General features: G+C 33.3%; 1 protein-coding gene across 2 annotated transcripts in view; it reads left to right on the top strand.

Annotated features, from left to right (window-relative positions):
• The window catches only part of LOC115229640 (zinc finger C3H1 domain-containing protein), a 73,590-nt gene extending 50,832 nt beyond the window's left edge, over positions 1-22,758 (top strand). The window contains exons 22-33 of one of the 2 annotated variants that reach the window (XR_004997190.1): positions 2,307-2,474; positions 3,450-3,631; positions 5,893-6,013; positions 9,483-9,560; positions 9,676-9,776; positions 12,728-12,838; positions 12,959-13,063; positions 15,300-15,557; positions 15,724-15,825; positions 16,248-16,287; positions 20,351-21,083; positions 21,470-22,758. Coding sequence is in view for 1 of the 2 variants with exons in the window: in XM_029799968.2 (XP_029655828.1) it covers positions 2,307-2,474; positions 3,450-3,631; positions 5,893-6,013; positions 9,483-9,560; positions 9,676-9,776; positions 12,728-12,838; positions 12,959-13,063; positions 15,300-15,557; positions 15,724-15,825; positions 16,248-16,287; positions 20,351-20,413; positions 21,634-21,747 (1,443 nt within the window). In the remaining variant the exon portion in view is untranslated. The remainder of the gene's footprint in view (positions 1-2,306; positions 2,475-3,449; positions 3,632-5,892; positions 6,014-9,482; positions 9,561-9,675; positions 9,777-12,727; positions 12,839-12,958; positions 13,064-15,299; positions 15,558-15,723; positions 15,826-16,247; positions 16,288-20,350; positions 21,084-21,469) is intronic. The other variant, XM_029799968.2, reaches the window with a different exon arrangement.
• Positions 22,759-22,916: the final 158 nt, after the last annotated feature.

Below are 22,916 nucleotides of genomic sequence, written 5' to 3'. Positions count from 1 at the left end.
ATCAAGTACCTGCAGAAAAAGGGTTTGGCTCCAAGGACATTTATGCTGATATGGTTGCTACATTAGTGGATGCTGCTCCAGCTTTATCAACAGTGCAAGAGCGAGGAGCTGAATTTAGAGTGGGAAGGGAAATTCCTGAATATGACCTCATGTCTGGACGTCCGGCAATTGCCACCACCGAGCAAACATTGATCATGTTTTCCACTTGGTGATGGATGACAGGCAACTGACTTTAAATCAAATAACCAATGCTATTAGCATATCCCATGAGAGAGTTGAGAATATTCTGCACAATGAACTTGGCATGATGAAGGTTTCTGCTCAGTGGGTGTCACATCTTCTCATACCTGATCAAAAATGCAGGGTTTTGTTTCATCAGGACATTGCTTCAGCATGTGTCCTTTCAGTGGCTGTTGTGCATGACTGTGACTAAACTAGTTGATCAGCTTTTCTATTTTCCTGATTTGGCACCATCTGACTCTCATCTGTTCCCCAATATGACAAACTTGACTGGGAACCAGTATCACAGTGATGATGAGGTCATGTCTGCTGTTGACTTTGTTTTAGCAACAGGATGAAAGCTTCTTCACCAATGGATCCAAGCTCTGCAATATTGATGGAAGAAATGTGTGAACCACAAGGGGTACTATGTTGGAAAATAAACCTCATTTGGTTACATTCCATGAGAGTATCTTGATCAGCCTATGGATTTTCAGCCAACCCCTATAATTACCATTTCTAATTGTTTGATACTATTAATAAACAGGTCAACTCTTGACCCTTCCTACATAATTACCTGTAAAAAATTTTTGCAGTGTACAACTTAACATTATTGTTTCCACACATATACCTCTTTTTATCAACTACTTAATATTTCATGACAAACATTAATAGTTGTTATTTCAAAGTATCTTAAACTGTTTTTAAAGGGAACCCATTTGCTTCTTGGTTGAATCCTAATGGACAGTCTTCAGACTCTAGTCAAATATGACTGTACATTTGTTTCTTGTTCCATTTAATACAATTTCAATCTCATTATCTTTGTACAAATTCTTTGTCTCTGCTTTCTACTTCCTGCATAACAAACTGTATTCATAATGATTAGTTATTCTTATCAATGACCTAAGAAAACTCACATCACTAGTAAAGACAGTCAGAATTCATTAAGGCATATTTTCTGTTTCTGGATGTCCTTCCTATTGTCTTCTTTGCCTTTTTCCAAGGAAGACTTGAAATGAAACAAATGATGGTAGTATTCACTCCCAACAATCATGTGATATCAAGACACACACACACACATGGAAAAGATGGAATTCTGTTACTTTCCATCTACCAAATCTACTCTCAGAACTCTAATATATCCAGGGTCTATATTAAGACATTTGTTTAAGATGCCAAGCATCAAGTAAAAAGCACCATTTGAGCGTGGTCAATGCCAGTGCCACCAGCCTGGCTCCCATGCCAGTGGCACATAAAAAGCACCATATCAGCGTGGTCAATGCCAGTGATACCAGACTGGCCCCAGTGCCGGTGGCACGTAAAAAGCACCCACTATACTCTCGGAGTGGTTGGCATTGGGAAGGGCATCCAGCTGTAGAAACATTACCAGATCAGATTGAAGCTTGGTGCAGCCTCTTAGTTTGCCAGTCCTCAGTCAAACCGTCCAACCCATGGAAAGCGGACGTTAAATGATGATGATGATATTTTAGTGTGTATACTGGAATGTGATAGGTCTGAATGATTTTACTTCACTAAATATCTGTTGAGATTTGGAATTCTAATTTTTGCCCATTTTCTACATACTAGGAATTTGATAGTGTTGGCATGAATACTTTAGATGCTTGAGTACTATAATTCAATAATGCTTTAAGTGTTTCTGGTGCATGTTTGCAATTTTATCAAATGTTGAGTTTCAAGTTTTCTTTTCCCCATAATTGTTAATGAGTATCTGGTGGATGAAGAAATCAAAACCATGGCCTAGGTAGAAAGTGCAGCTGGCTTTTGGTACAAAATAGATTTTGGGTTAATATTGTGTTAGATTGTAGTGTGTGTGTGTGTGTGAGAGAGAGAGAGACACTCACACATGTTTCAGTCTCTAAATTTTCAATAAACATTGGAGTTAATGAATCTAATCTAAATTTTATGCTAATGAATTATATGGAGATCAATATTTTGTGAGGTTTCTATGTTTTCTTTTTTTCTTTTCCTTTTTTTTTTTGTGTTGAACTGAAAATCATTTCTGTATATAATTCAGCATTCACATGATTTTGTCCACTAATCTTGTAATTTCATTTCCCATTTTGAAGAATCTACTGCAGACTCCCTCCTCTCATGATGAAGAATTGATGTCAATGCTACGCCCAAGTGATCGAGCTTTGTTATGGCTCTGCTATATCTATTTACATGAATTTCAGCGGTTACCTGACCAACTATATGATTCAACAGGTCATTTTCTTGACCATTTGTTCCCTAAGGTCAGTATTATTAGTCATTGTTGACATGACTGTAATAAGGGCATATTAAAATTATCAAATTTAAAAGCTGTTAGTATTTTTGTGTTAGTTTGATATTTACATAGTTTAACAAGCTTAGCTAATCCACTATTCTATAGATATTGTTGATATGTTATGTGGTTATATATATATTCATGTGTCTGCAATATCTATAAAGGCTCAGTGAGAGTGTGAAGGCATGTGACCTAGTGTTGGTTTCACAGTCATAAAGTTATATTATTTCTGGTTTGGGTAGCATGCTGCGTCCTTGACTCATAAACTTCATTTCATATTTCTTTCTACTCAGTTGAAATGTCTAGCAGCTAAATACTTGTCTTGCTCCAGCATGTCCTCTGGGTCATAGGTAGGAGGGATGAGAAAATATATTACCCTGAGGTGCCATGCAGTGGGACTGAATCCACATAATTAGGGAGCAGACTTCTTAACACACACACACATACATCAAAACTTTGCATTAAAATGGTAAATTCCTGAGATGAACTAGCTACGGTGATAATCTGTTGTACAAGTTGCAGTCATAATAATGTGTAACTGTAGGACAATAGAAGACTTGCCATGTTTGCAATAAATGTGATAGTTGATCTCAGACTCCCAATGGTAGCAGCTCATAAACTACTGAACTGTTTTTTTATGCTCTCTTTCAATATTTTGATTCTATTTTTTAAAATCAGTTTCTTTAATTGTTATTAAAGCATCTGAAAAGAAATTGTTATACTCGGACACTTCACCTTGCCACATAAATATTTGGTAATTTTATTGGGTCTATTGATAACAAAACTATTCAGAACTCTTAAATCATTCAAGAATAATGTCATATTTTAAGACCCAGGATTATTTTATGTAACTGAAAGTATAGTACCTGCCCTCTTTCTTTCTTATTTTTCTCTCCCCATTTTCTTTTTCTCTCTCTTTTAAATTTTTGTTTTGTCTACCCAGTCTCTCCACATAGATTGGTATAGCCATTCCAAGCTGCAGTGTGATATCAAATTCTTACAGAAGCTTTATGAAGAGTGTTTGACTTTCTGTTTACAAACTGATGGTGAAAGAACTGATGAGCATGACAAAGTGTCTTCTGAAGTTTACTGTAACTTTCTAAAACTTCTTCACAGTCAGTCCAGGTATAATTCTTGTCTTTTCTATTCCTTTATAATTACATTTTAGAACAAATGTATATCCTATATCTTTGACAAGATCAATAACAAATGAATTAAGCTATTTTACTTTTATAACTGATATTACAGAGTTATCGAAGCTTGAGCTGGCTGCTATTTTGTCTTAAAGAAGGAGGACAAGCTTCCCTGAACTTCTCTGGGAGGAAATTCCAGTGGGTTACATTTCTGGGAAGAATGATCATGAAAGTGTTAAGTGCACAGCACTTACTTTTTTATTATTATTGTTTTATGTGTATGACAGCTACTTTGCAGTGGAGGGCCAGTGGATGATCAAGAATATTTCTAGGCATGAAATGTACTGAGTTTGAATTTTCACAATCCCGTATAGATGAAGTCAACATAGGAGATCGTAAGGCCTGGCACTTTGAAGATTTTCGACGTTTTCATATCTCTTTTTCAAATCAGCACATTTATTAGGTTACATGTAGATGCCTGTATGAAGAACTTTGAGGTGTAAGGTGTGGTGGTATCTGCAGAGAAGTGTATGTAGTTAAAATTAACAGCAAGGAAGTGTGTAGGAGTATTTATAACATTTGAGAAGACCTTATCAGCACTTGCTGCAATGTGGTTGTCTTGCAGAAAAGTTTTGTTTTTTACTTAATTAAATTGATGTGTAATCTTAGGTGAGTTTTCATCTCAAGCACAACTAAAGGACTTTTTGATGTAAAAGACATTGTTGATGGAGAATTGGTGTGTGACCTAAGTGAAGTTTTGGATCTTTTCCCTTTGAACGGCAGATCGAGAAATTAATTTTTTGCAACTAAACACTTTCAAACTTTGGACACTGGTAGAATATGTCATATAACATCTTTTACTCTTAGTGTTGTTGAGAAAAGTTTATATTTTCAAAGTTATTTTGTGTTAAAGTAGTCTTATTTTGGTAATTTCAACCAATTAATGATATGTATTCAGCTGAATAAAATTACTGCTGTCGTTTGTCAACAACTACTATCAGCTACTATCAGCGGTGTATATTTCGTTTGTCACTGTTATTTATGACATCGTTCATGTGTTTGTACTGGTTTTAATTTTAGGGTTAGAGTTATGGAAAAAAGTGAAAAATTAAGAAATTGAAAGGGGTGGGGGCCAAAGTCTTTCTGAAAATAGTAGCTGAAAAACAGGAAAAAAAAACTAAAAGCAGTAGAAATGCACAAACGATTATGGTGGTGTCGTGAAGTAAGCGTGCTTCAGATACACTCGTTTACTCATATGGCCGTAACTGAGATGAAATATGTCATAAATAACAGTGACAAACGAAATATTCACCGCTGGAAGTTGTTGTTGACAAACAACAGCAGTAATTTTATTCAGCTCAATAGACGTCATTGATTGGTTGAAATTACCGAAATATGACAACTTTAACATGAAATAACTTTGAAAATACAAACTTTTCTCAACAACACTAACAGTTAAAGATGTTTTATATGACACATTCTACCAGTGTCCGAAGTTTGAAAGTATTACAAAAAATTAATTTCTAAATCTGTCGTATGAACGGTTACTGAGAGGGGAGATAATCTTCAGGTGATAAGATTTCCATCAACTTTTAAGATATTGGAAGTGAAAGAACAGGAAAGTAGTTAGTAAGATTCCTCTTATTGAAAATAGGAAGCACTTATTCACATTTTTAGTACATTGAGATAGATCCCTGTAGAGAAGAAAATTGAAGAATTTGGTAGTTGTGATCTAATATTCAATATACTGTTTTAGGGTAATAGAAGAGACACTGTCAAGACTGCTTACATTGTTGGATTGGTGTGGCTAGAGTAGTACTCACTTCATGACTGGCTACATGGTGGTGAAACAGGTGGAATGTAGTAACAGTTTTTATCCTGTTCAGTGGAAGTGGTTACATATGGAACTATTTTTGTTGCGGAGTGATTGATTGGAAGATTCACGGAGGTGGTTTTAAAGTCTAACAGTGAAATTATTTTGCATTTTTGGAAATCGTTAAAGTTTGTATCTATTTTGATTGAGGATCACTGACCTTTTCTTAATGCAATATGAAATGGAAATTCAGATATTTAGCCAGTTTATTTCCCCAAGGAATGTGAGTTACCATCATTCCAAAGAATCTGTTTGACTAAAGATAAAAGGTAAGTTTCTATTCTAAGTTACCTTCAGTAGACATATATCCATTGTATCATTGCTTTTTATTCCAAAGAATGTATTTATATAATAGATTTGTTTATAAATGTTATTTTCAGAATGGATGAAGCCCTTTCTATAGGGCGTGAAGTGTTAATGAAGTGGCCACACTTGGATGACATTTGGCTCTCAATGGCTGAATTTTATTCAGCAGACAAGAACGTTACTGCTGTTTGGCAGGTTTGTGTTAAATTACGCATATCTATTATACTAGACATTTCTATTCCTCACTATAACCATGCTAAAAATTGTGGTTTTCCTTAAATTTAAAAAGTATATATTGAATAATGTAGGTCTAAGCACACTGTCTAGGGATCAGACCTGGTGGTTCAAAATTGTAGTTGATGCACATGACGGGAATGGTGAGTTGGGATGGAATATTTCTACAGTACAATTTATGAGGACCACAAATCAGAGCTGTGACTGATGGAAGATTCGTACCAGATGGAAAGTAATATGGTGCTGGAGATAAAGCTATGAAATGGGGCTGGAGAGACTGGAAAAAAGGCTGAAGCTAAGTACATCATCTAGAAAAGAAGCTAAAAATTGAATATACTTAACAAGCAGAGAAACGGAAAGTTATAGGTTTGCACAAGTACTCCAACATGAGGATCAGGTGTGAGATATTCTGAATTGCAAAGCATTGTACAAAAGAGAATTGAGAAATGTGTACACAAGAATGGTACTCTTGCCTATTGATACCAGAATGAATGAGGTATGGAAATGCTGTTATAAACGATTGTACAGAGTCAGTTAGGTTGTATAGAAAAGTGCCATGGCAAATGACAGACATAAGTGTTGTCATCACCTATTAAAAAGGAAAAAGAGATGCACTAGAGAAAGGTAACAGCAGAGGCTTTGAGTTGTTGGTCCAAGTTATGAAAGTTATGGAAAAAGAGCATTGACCTAGATAAAATGCAGTTTGGCTTTGAACCAAGAAGAAGTAGTACCAAAGCCATTTTCCTAAGGCAATTGAGAGAGAAATACATAATTAGAAGTAAGCCCTATATCTTAGCATTTGTCTATCTCATGAAAGCCTCTGGTAGGGTCTGTACTCTGGCATGTGGTAGTCTCTGATAGCAAGGAGTAGATAAATGGCTTGTGAAGGCTGCAGAAGCCAAGTGTAAAGTGAAATTAGCAAGTTGAGAGGCAAGAATGAATTCAGATAAATTTAGCAAGCAGGTAGCAGTCTATCAGAGCTAAGAGTCAGCCTCTCCTATTTATTATTGTCGTCCAGGCTATAACAGTTAATTTTATGACCAGCTGTCCTTGGGAACTTGTATGTTGATGGCTTAGTTTTTGCAGCAGAATCTATTAGAAATTTAGTGAAAACAATTCAGATATGGGAGCCAAGCTTAAGACTGAATGGCTTCAGTAAGCAAAGTAGGAAAGGTGTGGTGCTGCTACTATCACAAGAATGGGTGTATTTGATGTGCAGAAAAAGATTAGGTAGAAATCCTTTAAGATGTGCCCAGTGTAAACCATAGACATACAAAAGATGTCATGGAGTCGCAGGCAAGTTGGCAGAGAAAGTTGACTTTGTATATGGCAGATGCACAGGAACAATTAGCAGTAAGAATACATATAAATTTCTTCAAATGCATGTAAGGCTCACGTGGAGTAGCTAATAGCTTCTTTTACCTAAGGGACCTAATTAGCAGTGAAGTTTGGTATTCTGAAAACGTAACTAGAGTAAGAATATGTTGGAAAAAGTTCAGGAGCTATTTCATCTGCTAGCTACATTGAATTTCCCTCTCTCTCTCCAGAATAAATTGGAGGTTGTATGATGCTTTTGTATGTAGTGTGATGCTAAGTGGTGGCATGACATGAGCCTTAAAGGTGGAAGATTTGCACCAGCTAGAAAAAAATAGTGATCATTCTCTGCTGCTTCTAAAATCTTGTGTAGGAGCAATGAACTGAAAAAAAAAATAGATATAGAAGGAATTGGGTATATTTGTATAAAAAAAGTTCCATCAGCTTGAAGCGGCTAGAGCCTGCAGAAGAGAGAGAAAGCTGCCTTCAAACCCATGGAATTATATAGTGAATGTTCATTTCAAGAAGATAAACCTCACAAAGATAATAAAGAGCTATGATGAATGGTAGCATGCAACATTGCAGAAGAACCATTCATTAGTGCAAAGCAATCAAAGTGGCCATTAGAAAAAAAGTTGATCATTGATAAATAGAGTATATTTTTACATTTACTCTTTTGCCCATGGTAATCCTGTTGGTTTCCCATTCTTTAGCCTCTTTGTTATCTTATTTTCACTCAGCCTCTGTCTTACTATGCTATGCTTCCTTTATAATGGGGAATGGCATTTCATCTATCCATATTCAATCCTTCTACCATCACCCTTTATCACTCTATCTTTCCTTTATTACAGTATCTGTGTAACAAAGGATGGCATTGAACCTTTCCATATCTGTTACTCCCTGCATCACCAATATTTATTGCTGGCCATCTGTTGTTCCATGTGACTTTACATTGACATCTACTTCCCACACATTTCTGTCCATCACTTACTGCTAGCATCATCTATCTTTTTTGCAATCCTGTTATGCTGCTCATGCTGTTTTTTTTTTTCCTTTCTGTTTATCAACAACCAACAAGTAGTTATTGTCTCTCTTCCAGTACAACCTCTTTTGCCATCCTCTCAGCCCTATTACACTCTTTCCTTCATCTCATTCATACAATCTTCTTTCAGTCTCTTGGTCTCCACACTGTCTTCCATTCACTTTTTCAATCATGTTTACTTTGAAAGAACATAGAACTCTTGCAATTGACAAGCTAATCTCTCTAATGCTGGTTCCATAATAACAATGTATCTTACACGCATTTTTTAAAGTGATAAATGTTAGTAAGGACATCTAGCTGTAGAAACCATGCCAAAAATAAAAAGTATGTGTAAGATGTGGTCCTCTTACTCATCTAGGAGGACAATAACTCTGAATAGCAGCCCATGCCATCATAGAAAATTGACATAACACAATGATCACCAGAACAACTGTTGTCATAGATCTGCTTGACCAGGGCTGAACACACACACACACGCACATGCATACTGTGATGTTCATTAATTCTGCTAGAAATAGCAGTCAAATTTCAGTCAAATCACATTAGATAGAGATGGCATGGTCATTACTGGAACACCTTTGATCAAGCTGATCTTGGGCAACCGTATTCTAATTATTGATTATTTAACTTTTGTTGGAGTACTGACTTCAGGCTTTTGATTGAGGTGGCTGATTTCGCATTACATTTGGTATTGATATGGTAAATAGACATTGAACTTTGTTTTATTTGAATGTTGGGGATGTGTTGATATGTTTAAAATGTGACAGGTGAAACAGCCAGGAAACCTATTGATCAAAAGATGAAGTGAAACATCTCAATCCTTTACACAGGTATGCTAATATGAAAGTTTATCTCACTCAGCTAGAAATTGCAAACTCCACATTTTAATAGCTCTGCAATAAAATATTTGAATAATTCATAAAAAATATGAAAAATTTGTAGCATTTTTTATTGTATAAGAAAAAACAATTTCATTGAAAAAAAAAAAATGATTTTCAACTCTACTTCACTGTTTTCTTCTTTATTGTGCATTATTACAATAGTTCCTTATATTTCAATAAATGTTTTACACAGATATTTGATGAGGCACTGAAAACTGGATGTTACTCAGCAAAGCTTTACTTGTATGCATCTCACATGGCATTGAGTTTGGTGAGGACTTCATTTCTGTCCATCTTTTGCTTCATATACTCTTTTCTTTATAATTTTGATATTTTTTTATCGTTTTGTTTTTGTTTTCCTATAGATTTTATTTGTTTAATTTCAGACTGATTCTGAATGTGCATTAAGATATCTGGAGCAGGCATCAATATCTTGTTTCTTGATAGACATTACTGATAGTCGTTGTGATCCAAACATTCTTTATTGGTAAGACATCATCATCGTCATTGTTTTAGGTTACAGGTTTTTCTAAAACCTTATATTAGATCAGTCCATGTTAATTACTCTTTGAAAAAGTCCTCCTTCTACACAATGTAATGAAATTATCTTGTAAAATACATTTTTCAACTCTATTTTGTTTGTAACCTGTAACATTCCATTCTACCACGCATATAAAACTCAAGTAAAATAATAGCTTCTAACACAGACACAAGGTCACAAATTTGAGAGCAAGGTTTTGTCAAACTGTTCCCAATATTTAGTTAGTGTTTCAATTTTATAGACCTTAGAAGGATGAAGTTGACTTGGCAAGAAACAATACGAAACTTATTTTATCTGTTAGAGTTAATTATTACTACGGACAATATGTTGATATAAATAAGGTGTATCAATATTTTGAATTTTATGCCACTAATTGTCCAGAAATCTCTTCAGTTTTGGAAAACTTTCTTAGGAAAGAGTATCTGTTGAAATTAAGGAAATGATTTAACGTGTTTTAATTTAATTTTAATTTTATAATATTTCTAATCATGTGTTTCAATTAAATTCTAAATTGTTAATTTAAGTCTTGTTTGTAAACAATTGTAACTTTTGGCTTATTATATCAAGTTTGTGTTTGGAACACAAAAGGTTTTCACGTAAATCTATGATGGAACTTTTATCTCAAAACTATGTACAGCTGAAAGTGAAATGTGAAATTAATTTTTTTAATATCTTTCTATATAAAATGAATTACTAGTAAATTTTCAACTGAAATAAGTAACAAAATTGTAAAGGACATCCAAGATGTCATTAGATTTTCTGTGCAAAACAAGTACTTAATAACACCAAATAATATTTATTTAATTAAGATATATTTTTAAAAATTTGAAAATGAAATAAATTCTTAAAAAAAAAAATTCCACACAAATACCTTAGTGATGAAAATATTTACTAATTATAAACAGGTGGTCATCTTTTCAGTAACTTGAGGTAAATTATATGAAAAAAAATTGAAAACAAGTAAATTTGAGAATATTTTGTAAAATTTAATTCTATATACAAACATTATCTTATATTTTTCTTTTGTGGAAAGCTGTAAAACATGCTTTGCTGCATATGTCAATTTTGCTGGATGCACAGTGGAAAGTCAGTTTATTTCATATGCACTGGGAGCTTCCTTTTATTGATATAAGCATTCATAGCATACTCTTTTGTGACTTCATTGTTTCTTTATTATCAAAGAAATAGTCCAATTCTGAGAGCTAACCCTGTTACCAGTTTTTGCTTCTATTCCTAATTATTATTTGAATAACCTGTCCTCAGTAGTGTAGCAAACTACTCAGAACAACAGACAGTCATATTGCTTCTCTATTCTTTGAAATGATGCTTCAGTTTCTAATATAATGTGCCTATTTTAAATAATGGATCGTAATTTTCTTCCCTTTGTACTGGTGTACTGGTGTTAGTGTATTGTATGTAGAAATTTAATGTTTTAGAGAATGTGTTTAGTCATAATGCTGGAAAAACAAAGTTTTCATCAAAGGATTCATTCATTAGTGCTCTAGTAATTGATAATCCTGAGTACTTCTCATTATGATGTTTGTTGCAAAAAGTCCCTGAATTTCTTCTAGGCATGACTCAATAAACTGTCACCTTTTTTCCTTTTGTGATTAGTGTGTACAGTTATTTCAAACACTTGGATGGAAATAAACAAAAGTAAGCAGTCATTGAATTTTGAGTCCCCAAGAAGGCTGATTGGTCCTGGGTCCTTTCAAAATCTATTCTCTTTTTGAAGTCAGTTTGTTATTATATTCCTTACTGTTGCTTTTTCTATTAGAAATGGAATAATTCGGTACTAGTTCCACCATATCATAATTGTTGTATTTTAAAATTTCTTTTGGCCACTTCTGTCCTTGAAAATCCATCACTTTCTTGTCACTGTTTTAACTCCTGTAGATTCAGTATGCCAGAATAGTTAAGAAGTTCACTTTGCAATCAAGAAGCTGCAAGCTTGGTCCTACTGTGTGGCATCTTGAACAAGTGTCCTATACCAACATCATTTAAGTGAATTGAAAAAAAAATGGAAACTACAAGGAACTCCTTTGAATGGACTGTGCCTGTATTTCAATGGTTTTGTCACAAACTCTCACATTTATTCTGCCTTAAGATTGCATTAAGACCACATGTTTTGTGAAATAGTCAGCCACTTATTAAGTTAATGAGAAGTTGATGCAACAACTGAAAATGATGGCCAGAAATATAATTGAGATCCATTTTTTAATATTTATTCTAACTTTGAAGTTTGTATCCATTGTATAAGGAGTGGTATGTTAGAGAAGTAAAAAAAAATGTGTAAAAATAATCAGAATATCTGTTGACCATTCTATTTACTCTAACAGTGTAAATTTGATTAGTCAAATCCCATTATAAATAACATGGTTAAAGAGATTTGTATCTATATGTTAATGTTTAATTAGGTGATAATTAACCAAAGATGGTCATGGGTGGGCTGGTGTTGAAAGCATAAAAATTCCTGGGGTTTTTTCTTTTGTCACTTAACCCCACCACACACATACAAAAATGAAGTAGCAATGTCCACTATTGAATTCCATGGTTACTAAAAGTTTTCCAGTATTCAGAAATATTTGTAAATCTCTTAGAATTTTTGGCTTTCAGCATGGGGTTCTTGAAATCTGGCACTTCATCTGCAAGCAAGATGCTAGTCTTCTGCTCTCTACATAGTTCTAAGTCCAAAATTTTTGATATCCTCATTTTCAGCATCTTCTTTGTGTTTTAATTAGTCTTCATTGATATACTGATGGTAACAAAATATATGACTAGTAATGCACAGTTTGTCATCTTAAAAGAGTTTTCCACATAGCTAATTACTTCTACTTTCTCATGAGAATGTCTTGATTGTTTCTATGTTTAAAATGTCTTTTTTTTTAATTCCCTAGCTGTCTACTTCGTCAGACCATCCCTCTTGACTATAAAATACCTGATTATTGTGAAAATATTTCTCCAGAAGTTCTTCAAAAGAATCAGTTATATTTCTGGCTTACTTATTGGTATGTACTCAGTCATTATGTTTCTCATGTTTGTTAATTTCTTTCTTTGATGAAATACCTTTTTAAAATAATTTCCAAGTACAAAATTTCTCACTCGTTTTTTTTTTTTTTTTTTGTTAGTTTATTATTGGAGTTACAAAGTGATTATAGTCAAGCGATTGAAGGATATGAAACTGCTTTGTCCGCTATGAAATCAACATCTGACATTGCTCAAGTTTGGCTACAGTAAGTTCTCTTTTCTTCTTTCTGATAATTGATAATTTTTTCTGTATCTTAGAGTTGGAAAGTGCTACATGCCTGTAGCACTTTTCCAATGGTTCTGGGGCAAATGGTGAGGGAAAAGAAGTAAAAACTACAATTAAATATGAAATGCATCCAAGGACCAAGTTGAAATGTTAAACCGAGTGATTGGTTAGGATTCTAACTTTATTGCTTGTTCATTAGATTATTCAAGATTTACTATTCTTGTTGGATGGAAATGTAATTTTTATCATTTTAATGTCTTACAAAAGTTTCCTTGGGTTGGATAGGTTTGGTGTACAACATATCATTTATCTCAATCTCGCTTCATCTTTACCTTATGGCTAGGTACCTTGAGATAAAACTTTACTGCTTTCTATCTTTCACAATGAGTACATAGTACACTTTTACTCAACATTCCTTGGCCATATAGAAAATAGGTTGCAGAGAGGTTATATATTTCCCTTATTTTCTATAGATCTCCAAATGTGTGAACCTCTTCCAACCTGGTTTTGCTATAATTTGAAGCAATTATGTTTTCTTCAAAAGATAGACAGCAATGAATTCAAACAAAAAGAAGTCTAAGATGACTGGATTAGTAAAAATAGGGTTTGCATAAAATTGCTTATACATATATTTGTGAATATAAGTTCAAACATGTAGAAACAGCTTTATGCATATGTTCTTGACTTTAAACGTTTGTGTTATGTGGTGAGAGGAGATAGCAGCCGAGACAAATGAAAAGGTAAAATGTGTTTAATCTGAAGAAAATAGCAGAAAATAGAATTTGTGAATTGACATCTTGTTGAGCTTTAATGTGAGCGAACAAGTGGTCAATTCTTTAAAATGATGCTGCTCTACTGTATGATGCTTGGAAAACCAAATCAAAGACTTACTACTATCCTGTTTATGTGAGACAAAGTGTTCCACTTCATATATCCAAAATGACTGCCAGAATATTGTAGTCTTTTTTTTTTTTAACACTTATCCCTCTACTTTTGTTGTGGCATCACTTCTCACAATTAGATTAAAGATCACCCAATGGTAGAAATTATTACTTTAACGGTTTCCACATTACTATCCAACTTAACAGAAATATCTGCACAAGGTGACCTGAACATTTGTATAGGCAAGACCAAAGTTAAACAACTTTGTTACCACAGAAAAACCAGTTTATATTAAGGATGACTCACTTGAGGAAAATCCAAGCTTTACATACTCAGGTAACCTCAACCATTCAGGCAGTGCTGATGCTGGCAAGAAAGCCAGGATTGTCAAAGCATGAATTCTGTTCCTTCTGTTGAATGACATCTGTAAGTTAAGACTAATTCCCAGGAACACGAAGAGCTATGTCTTCAATTCAAATGTGGAGACATGCAGATATATCAAAATCAGTCTTAAAAACAACCAGACCTTCAGCTACTGCCACTGAATATATTAAGAATCTATTAGCCAAAGAAAATCAATGATAAATCCTTATGAGAGCATACCAAACAGACTATTAACATGGAGATCAAACAAAGAATATAGCACAGGATTACATATACATTCAGAAGACCCTGGCAGAACATTGCCTGTTAGTTTTTCAAATAGAATCTCCGTAGGAAGCAAGGAAACCATAAAGATCTGGATGTAGTAGGAAGCAATTAGCAAGGAAGATCCAGGACAGGGATGACTGGAGAAACCAAGAACCATGGTGAAGATGAACTGATAGAAAACATTGGATCTGAGTTGTGTTATAGAAAGTAAATATTTTCTCTCAACATACTCGATGCTATCATTGTTTTAATATCCGCTATTCCATGCTTGCATGGGTCAGACGAAGTTTAAAGCAGATTTTCTACTGCAGGTGGCCTTTTTTATAGCCAACCTTTTCTTGTTTTTAAGCAAGGTAATATGTTCACACAAAATGTCGGAAATGAATGATACTGCTTATTTGACATTGACATGAATCATGTCAGGGCTATAGAAGATATTTGTCCCCAGTACTATACCAGGGGAATGAACCTGAAACCATGTAGTTAGGAAGTAAACTTAGCCACACGGCCATACCTGTGCTGATTTCAATATATCTAAACATATTAAACATAAAACTTTTTATTTGTCTCTGGAAGTTATTAATATCACCTATCATATCTAAGTAGAAGAGAGGAGTTGATTGCTGCTGATCTGGAGATAAACAAACTGAGAATGTAAATAAAATTTTACTTCTATTTTTCAGTTACTTGAACTATCAAATTCGCCAAGCAGCTCATGAAAGAAGCAGTGCTGCTGATAAACTTCAAAGCCTGGTTATTCGTAGCTTGACTTGCCTTCCAAGTCGAGTGGAGACCTCTACTTCTCGATACTGGCATGACCACCAGCATCATAACAAAATCATTGATCTTTATATTAACTGTCTGGAATCAACTGAACAGAAGATGGCTGCTTATGATAAATTCCTTACTATCATGCCTAACAATATTGAACTCATACTCAGGTAATGTCCATTTCATTTATATATGTATATATATAAATATGTGCACTTTATGAATATACTTGAAAATTCTTTATAGTATACAAGAAATAATATTCATATTCAAAATATTTCTACTTGATTTTGTAAATTTTTGCAAATTATTCTCTCTTTTCATCCTTTTAACCAGAGCTGTTGACCTGGCTGTGAGCTGTAATGATATGTGGAGAGCTTTATCATTTTGTCAAACTGGGGTCCATGAAAAACTTCCTTGTATCAGTTTGTGGAACAAGTAAGAAACCTATTTAACCATTTATTCACTGGTTATTCCTTATATTATTATAAAAACCAGTACTATGATGGTAGTTAACCAATGTGAAATGATCACATTTTAACATCAAGGGAACTGGAAGTCGGGGTTTAGTTGAAAATTTTTTCTGTAAAGCTGAAGCCAGTTTTATAGGCTTTGATTGCATTAAGTATTGTATGATTTTTAAATGTATTCTTATAGCCAATTTTTTAATTTGGACTTGTTTACTGTTTTATCTTAATACTATTGTCAGTAAGGGTGATTTTTCTATGATTTATTTATCCCTTCTCAGTGAAAGACAATTTCTCAAAAGAAATACATTTTGATTGTTGTGTAATATGTTATTGAGAATAGACATTTGAAATGTGAATTATCTTTACTAATATTGTGCTGTTTACTTTCAGAGTAACTGCATTGACAGTCCTTAGATGTAGCCAGATTGAGGTTAGTAATTTCTCAACGTAACTCTGTTTCCTTACACTAGAGTAGGTTAGTGCCAAATATGAAAAAAAAAATGTTACTGTGATATAGATTTAATATACCTATATTGATGATAATAATGAGAATCTGTAATATAGGCACAGTTTTATATTTGTAGAGAGAAAAAGAAATTGAATAATTACTAAGCAAGTACTTATAATTTTGCTTTTCTGGAGCAGACTCCTTGGAGATCTTTTTGATCTTTGTCAGTATTTTAGATTTCCTCTTTAAATTTATTAATTGAATTATCAAAGTAATTGTATATACTTGTGTTTGTAGAATATTTATGTAAATATAAAATATGACCCTTTTTTTTTATTATTAGACTATCAGTTTTTCAGTATTTTTATGAAGCATTCTTGTTAAATCTTAGTAATATCTGGTCTTGTGTTCTTGATTTGCAATCATTTTGTAGTATTTAAGTTTTTATTGTAATGGTTTCAAATAATTTGATAAAGAAATAGCTAAAAAAATCTCTTTGATTCGATTCTTTAACTGAAATTTAAATTAGTTTATTATTTCATCTCCACTGAACTCACACTTACTACTAATTATACTTCACAAAATTTCAATGAGATGAAAATTAAATGTTCAAAAACATGTGGATATTGAATTTGTGTGAGTTTTGTGGCTTCCTTCTTCAGATCTTATTAATCACAACAGACTGAAGAAAACTGTTTCTAGACACAACTTGCTGTTTTGTTGAATTTTTTTTTCCTGTTTTATGTTTGTTGTTTATTTTATATGTTAATTTATCCCAAGTTTCAAGTGTAATAGGGAATGGAAGCATGATGTCTTACCAATCAGCTGTCACAGCAGATTTTCTCTGCATTGGCTATGGAAAAATCTACATCCCAAAAGAATAGGCTTCTTCAGAACCAGCTTTGACCTACTTGTTGATTCCCTCTGCTGTTAAACATGCACACTCAAACACACCCATTTTATACTGCATTAACCTATATTCCTCCAGATAATCCATTCTGTATATTAGCAAAGATTCACTCAGCGAAACTTTTTTTTACCTTTGATATGGATGTACTATCACTTTTCTGACCTTTCTACCACAACTGTAACAATCCCTAGTTTTCGAACTGGCAAATTATCCCCACCTACATCCAAGCCCACTTAATTCACCCCCACCCAACTCCAATTCTTGTCATCTCTGTGTGTCACCCATAAATTCTTAGGCTCTCTCATCTTCCCAGAATTACAACCAAATGAAGCCACTTCTCAAAATACAGCCAACACCAATACAATGTCAGTTAATTCCCCAACTTCCTTATAAAACTTTAAGTGACTCAAGAGCCTAGAGTTTTGTGCATGATACTTATTAAAACTTTAATAAGTGCCTGGCACAGCTGTCTATTCTTAAGTCATTTATGTAGCTTCACAGCATTAGAAATATGTATGTCCTACTTGGTGTATTGAATTCCATTTCTCCTGTTAAGAACAGTTTTAAAGCATTCTGGTTAGATCATATCAGGGTCACCAGTAGAAAATAATGTATCAGCAATTTCTTCATTTTCCACATTTCAGTTGTAGTGTAGACCTTATCTGGTCTTAGTGAGTACAATAATTCAAAGTAATATAATCCCAGTTAAATAACATGTTCTTATAAAGACCATAAAACTACAGGTTTGAAAATTACAATGTTTGTAAGAGAAAGGTTTATTTAAATCATCATCATCGAATATTTGTTTTCTAAGCTAGCATAGGTTGGATAGTTTGACAGGCTCTGATGAGCTGCAGGTCTGTGTCAGGCTTCAATATCTACTCTGGCACAGTTTCTATGGCTAGATGCCCTTCTTGATGCTAACCACTTTACAGAATGTACTGGGTACTTTCTTTCATGACTCTGGCACTGAGGTCACCACGCAACTTAAAATAAAGGGGGGAAAAAAACCTTGATTGAGTGAGAATGTATTTGGGAGGAGTGGAGGTGGCTTTATGCCTGGCATTGAAGGCTGAAGTATGATAGAGAGAGAGAGGGAGAGAGAGTGAGAAGCACAGGTGTTTGCAAAATCAATTGGGTAGTTGTATGTTGTAGAAAATGTATTATATGTAGTGCTTGTGAATTATAGTTGTTTTTGGAATGTTACACTAATTAGTGACTAATATCTGTGGTGAAAACAGAGAGAAAAAATACCTTTAATGGAAAGCTGCAGGAAATGAGATAATACAAATTGTTATTCTTTCAACTTAAAATGTCTAATATGGCTGACTGAAAAGATTGTCAGTGACACTGACAATCTGATTATAGAACATTATCATCATCATTTTACTGTCCACTTTTCCATACTAGCACAAGTCAGACAATTGATTGAAACAGATTTTCTATGACCAGATACCCTCTCTTGTTTCTGTGAAAGTTTATATTTCCCCATAGCCAGGCAATTGAAAGGAATGACATTAGTTGGGTGGTGACACTTATTTACTATTGGCGTTAGGCAGGGCATCCAGTCGTAGAAACACTGCCAGATCTGATTGGGCCTGATGAAGCCTTCTGGCTTCACAGACCCCAGTTGAACCGTCCAACCCATGCTAGCATGGAAAACGGACGCTAAACGATGATGATGATGATGTGGAAGTTAAGACAAGGAGACACAAATATTCATTCAAACACGCATATACACATTTTATAAAATGGACTCCTGTCTGTTTTCATCTACAAAATCCTCTCACAAGGCTTTAGTTGGCCTTGGGGTATAGTAGAAGACACTTGCCCCAAAGTGCCACCCAATGAGACTGAATGCAAAACCATATGGTTGGGAAGCAAATTTCTTAACCACAGGCATGCCTGTGTAGCTATAATTATTGCAGCTTTCATTTCTTGTGGCTGTAAAGGTGTTGATTTCTGATTGCAATGCTTTGCATAATAATTTGTTGGAGGATGTGTCACTTTTAACAACTGCTGAAGCTACAAATAGCATGTTGATTGTAAAATAAAATAAAAATGGCTTAAGTTTTGATAACGTTCTTCTCACTGCAGAGTTGGAGTGGACTAAACGGCAAGAACTAATTAATGAAAGCTACTGCTTTTAAAGATACTTAGGATTACTTTTATCTATTTCTTCCCGGAATGAAACTTGGCACATAAGCTTTAATTATTTTACACTGACAACCAACAATTACCAGCACCATATATATAGCTAGCATTTCTTTTATGAAGAGGAGGAGGGCAGCACCAATAACCATAAGGTCAATGTTGGAAAAGGGAAGAAGAAACTATGATTTGATGCTTATTGAAGTAAGAAGATCAAACACCTAACATATGTACATTTAAATAACTGCAACCATTTGGTTAATTTATTTTGCATTACCATCATGTTCCTGCAGAATATGCTGACACTGCACTGCTTCCGCTGAGACATTACTAAAGTGAAAGGAAAACTTGGAAAAGAATTAAGAATATAGGAAACCATTTAAACCTGATTTTCAGCACAGTTTTATATGATAGCCCTAACAGCATCTAGTATAGTTGGATGATGGAGAGTAGATTGTTAGTATTGCTAAATTATATCCAGATTGGTGTTCTTGTGTATAACTTGGAATTTTATTAGTCTTTCTTGAACTATAAAATCCTGTTATACACTCTAACTTAATCATTGTATATTACATGATCAGTAATGAGATAATGTTATTGTTTTTTTGTAAATCTGGTAAACTGTTGTCATATCTGAGATAGTATTAGATATGCTGCACCAAGATTAAGCCGAGTTAGCAAATAATAAAGTTTTGTATTTATCTAAATGTATAACAATCGCTTAACAATGCACCATTTAAAGATTATTTGCTACTCTTCTGAGTATCTTCCATGTTTCTGTTCTCTACAAATGAATTCTTGGTAGACTTTTTCTAAAGTGAGTTATTTAGCCTTGTAACTTAAGTCTCTGGTCTAAACATTTATTAAATGAAACCAAATGAGCTCAGACATTATTTTGTCTCTTTTCTTTCAATATTCATGTATAATATATATTCAGTATTTGAATTTTCTCCATGGATCAGTCATTATCCACTCTGCTTGCAGGTGCAACAATTATTTATCAAAGCTGTCCGAGTGCTACCCTATGCTGTATCATTGTGGAAACATGTAACAAAGATTTTTATCAATTTTTAACCCTCTCCCTCCATTCAGTAGTCCTCAGTCTAGTTTAGTTGGTTGGTGGGGACATGTATATAGTTATTAAATTATTTTGTCTTGCTAAGAGCTAGTTATTATTGATACCAACCAGTATTAAATTCTTCATTACTCACCTTTTTTTTTTCTAATAAATTCTTTTGGACAAAAATAAATTAAATTTACAAATAACATTTAAAAAAAAATTAGCTTATGTATTTCGTTTGTAGAAACCAGTTAGCTTTTATTTCCATTTTCATTCTCTTTTAAATAAACCAATCCATTTTTGCAATTTCATTTTCCTTGTATTTCCTCCTTGATGAATGTTCTTTACCAAGTCTGATTAAGTAATGGTTTTAAGTTACCAATCTTTGTATATATCTTAGTTATATATGCTTGACACTGAATCACCATTGTATGTTGACATATTTTTCTTGAATTGTGTTTTTTCTCAACTTAAAATTTGTATATTTATATTTGTCCAACTTCTTTGATTATTGAAACCAAAACTTTCTTTAGATCAGTGATTTAAAGTATTGTACTTCTTTTTTTTACTAGTTAATATGTAAGGTCAAAAGAAAAAGCAGCTACAGTGTAGTTTATCTTAAGAGTCGGCCATTCTATCAGCAGAGAAAATAGTAGTGTGTGTGTGTGTGTGTGTGTGTGTGTGTATATATATATATATATAAAATTATTATTTGAGGGAATAAAATTTATTTATTTACTTTATTTATTTATTCACTTTAATTTTCTAGATGGTGTAATTTAATTGTTCATTTTGAATTGATAAAAGGTGTTTTTTTTTTCTAATTTTATATATATATATATTGGTAAAAACGGTAAAATAACAAAAGAAAGAAAGAGACCTCAATATTATGTAAATAGAGGAATTTGTATGTATCTGTAAATATATGTGACAATTATCCGGCCAGATAACTGAAGAGATGGTGGTGTGGATTTCCACCTTGGCATCCGAAACTCAGAGTTTTATCTTGGCTACTGAATAATTGTCACATATTATATTTACAGATATATATATTTTAATTATATATTTCTGAACTTAGAGTCCAAGATACTTTAGTAAATATATAATTGTAGATATCTGTTGATAACCATTGTTTTAGTTCCTTTTCTTCATTATCTTATTCTCACTTTATATTTTTTTCATTTTCTGTTTATTTATCTTTATCTAGTTCCTGTTGTTTGAAGTGACTATTGGAGCCAAGTCCAATGTGCTGCAGATTATCCAGCGTTGTCAGCAGCTTGGACTCAATATTGATGGCTTTGTGAAGACAATTTCCAGGTGACAGGCAGTAAATAAATAAATAAAAGATAAACTTTTACTTCCTACTTTGAAAACCACAGCAAACTGAGATTAGAGAATCTGGAAGTATTTTAGCTTTCAGCAACATTACTAGTTGGATCTTTATGCTTTCTTTTCTGGCACTTTACTAATGTGACTGGTTAAGGAAAGCAAGTATATTTGTATAAATTTTGAAAGCAAACCCTTTTAGTAATATTTAAAAAGTTAATGTTTGACATCCATCACAGTATTACTGTGTTGGTAAAGCTAAACAAATCTCAGTTTTTCTGTTATATGGGTCTATTATGGCCACTGGTATTCACTACAGGCTAGTTACTACTACTGCTACAACAAGCTGAATTCATTCCTGGTCTCTTGCTGTCACTGCTGAATAGTGCTGGTAATGTTACTAAACCACAGTAAGTATTATGTTCCTCTACTTCCTTTACTTCAAAAAGAATAAAAGAAAAGAAAATGCAAGATGCTGTTTACTCAAAATCCAAGTAGATCTAACAGCATCCATGTATTTCATGTATAGGATTAATTTCTCCCTTCTTTGCAGATTATCTGATGTTGTCTTTTAAACTCTAATGATTAATTGCTCAATGTCTGGAAAGATGAATATTGAATACTTGAAATATTTGGCAATATTTACCAAATTCTGTGTATGAGTATGATTGCAATGCAATGGCAACTACTTAACATAAAAAACAAATTTCACTTGTTGAGTATGAATACATTCTCTTGTGCAAAAGATAAAATGACTGCGTGTGGATGCCTGAGTGTATGTATTTGAAAGTTGGACCTGATGAAGCTAACTTTATGTAAATGGTTGAACTTTCATTGTTGAACTTTAGCTGTCTTCTTGCTATATTGTAGTTGCTTCTCGGTTTCATAGTTAACTACTCAATAACCTCATCAAGAGTTTCATGATTTTTTTTATATATATATTAATGCCCTAATCAAATTTCTATTCTCAGGTTTTAATTAAAAATTTTCACTGTAAATAATCTTTGATAAAAAAGGCTGTGAATGAACTTACAGGATATATATATTTATATATATATATATGTATATCATATACATAAATCATTGTTTAGAAAATGAAACCGTACCTATATTATATTTCAAAAAAGAAAAAAAAATACATTGCAACAAATTATGAACCAAAAG

The sequence above is a fragment of the Octopus sinensis genome, linkage group LG2 (genome assembly GCF_006345805.1).
Source record: "Octopus sinensis linkage group LG2, ASM634580v1, whole genome shotgun sequence".
In the NCBI taxonomy this organism is placed as follows: domain Eukaryota; kingdom Metazoa; phylum Mollusca; class Cephalopoda; order Octopoda; family Octopodidae; genus Octopus; species Octopus sinensis.
This window is presented reverse-complemented; position numbering and strand designations above follow the sequence as displayed.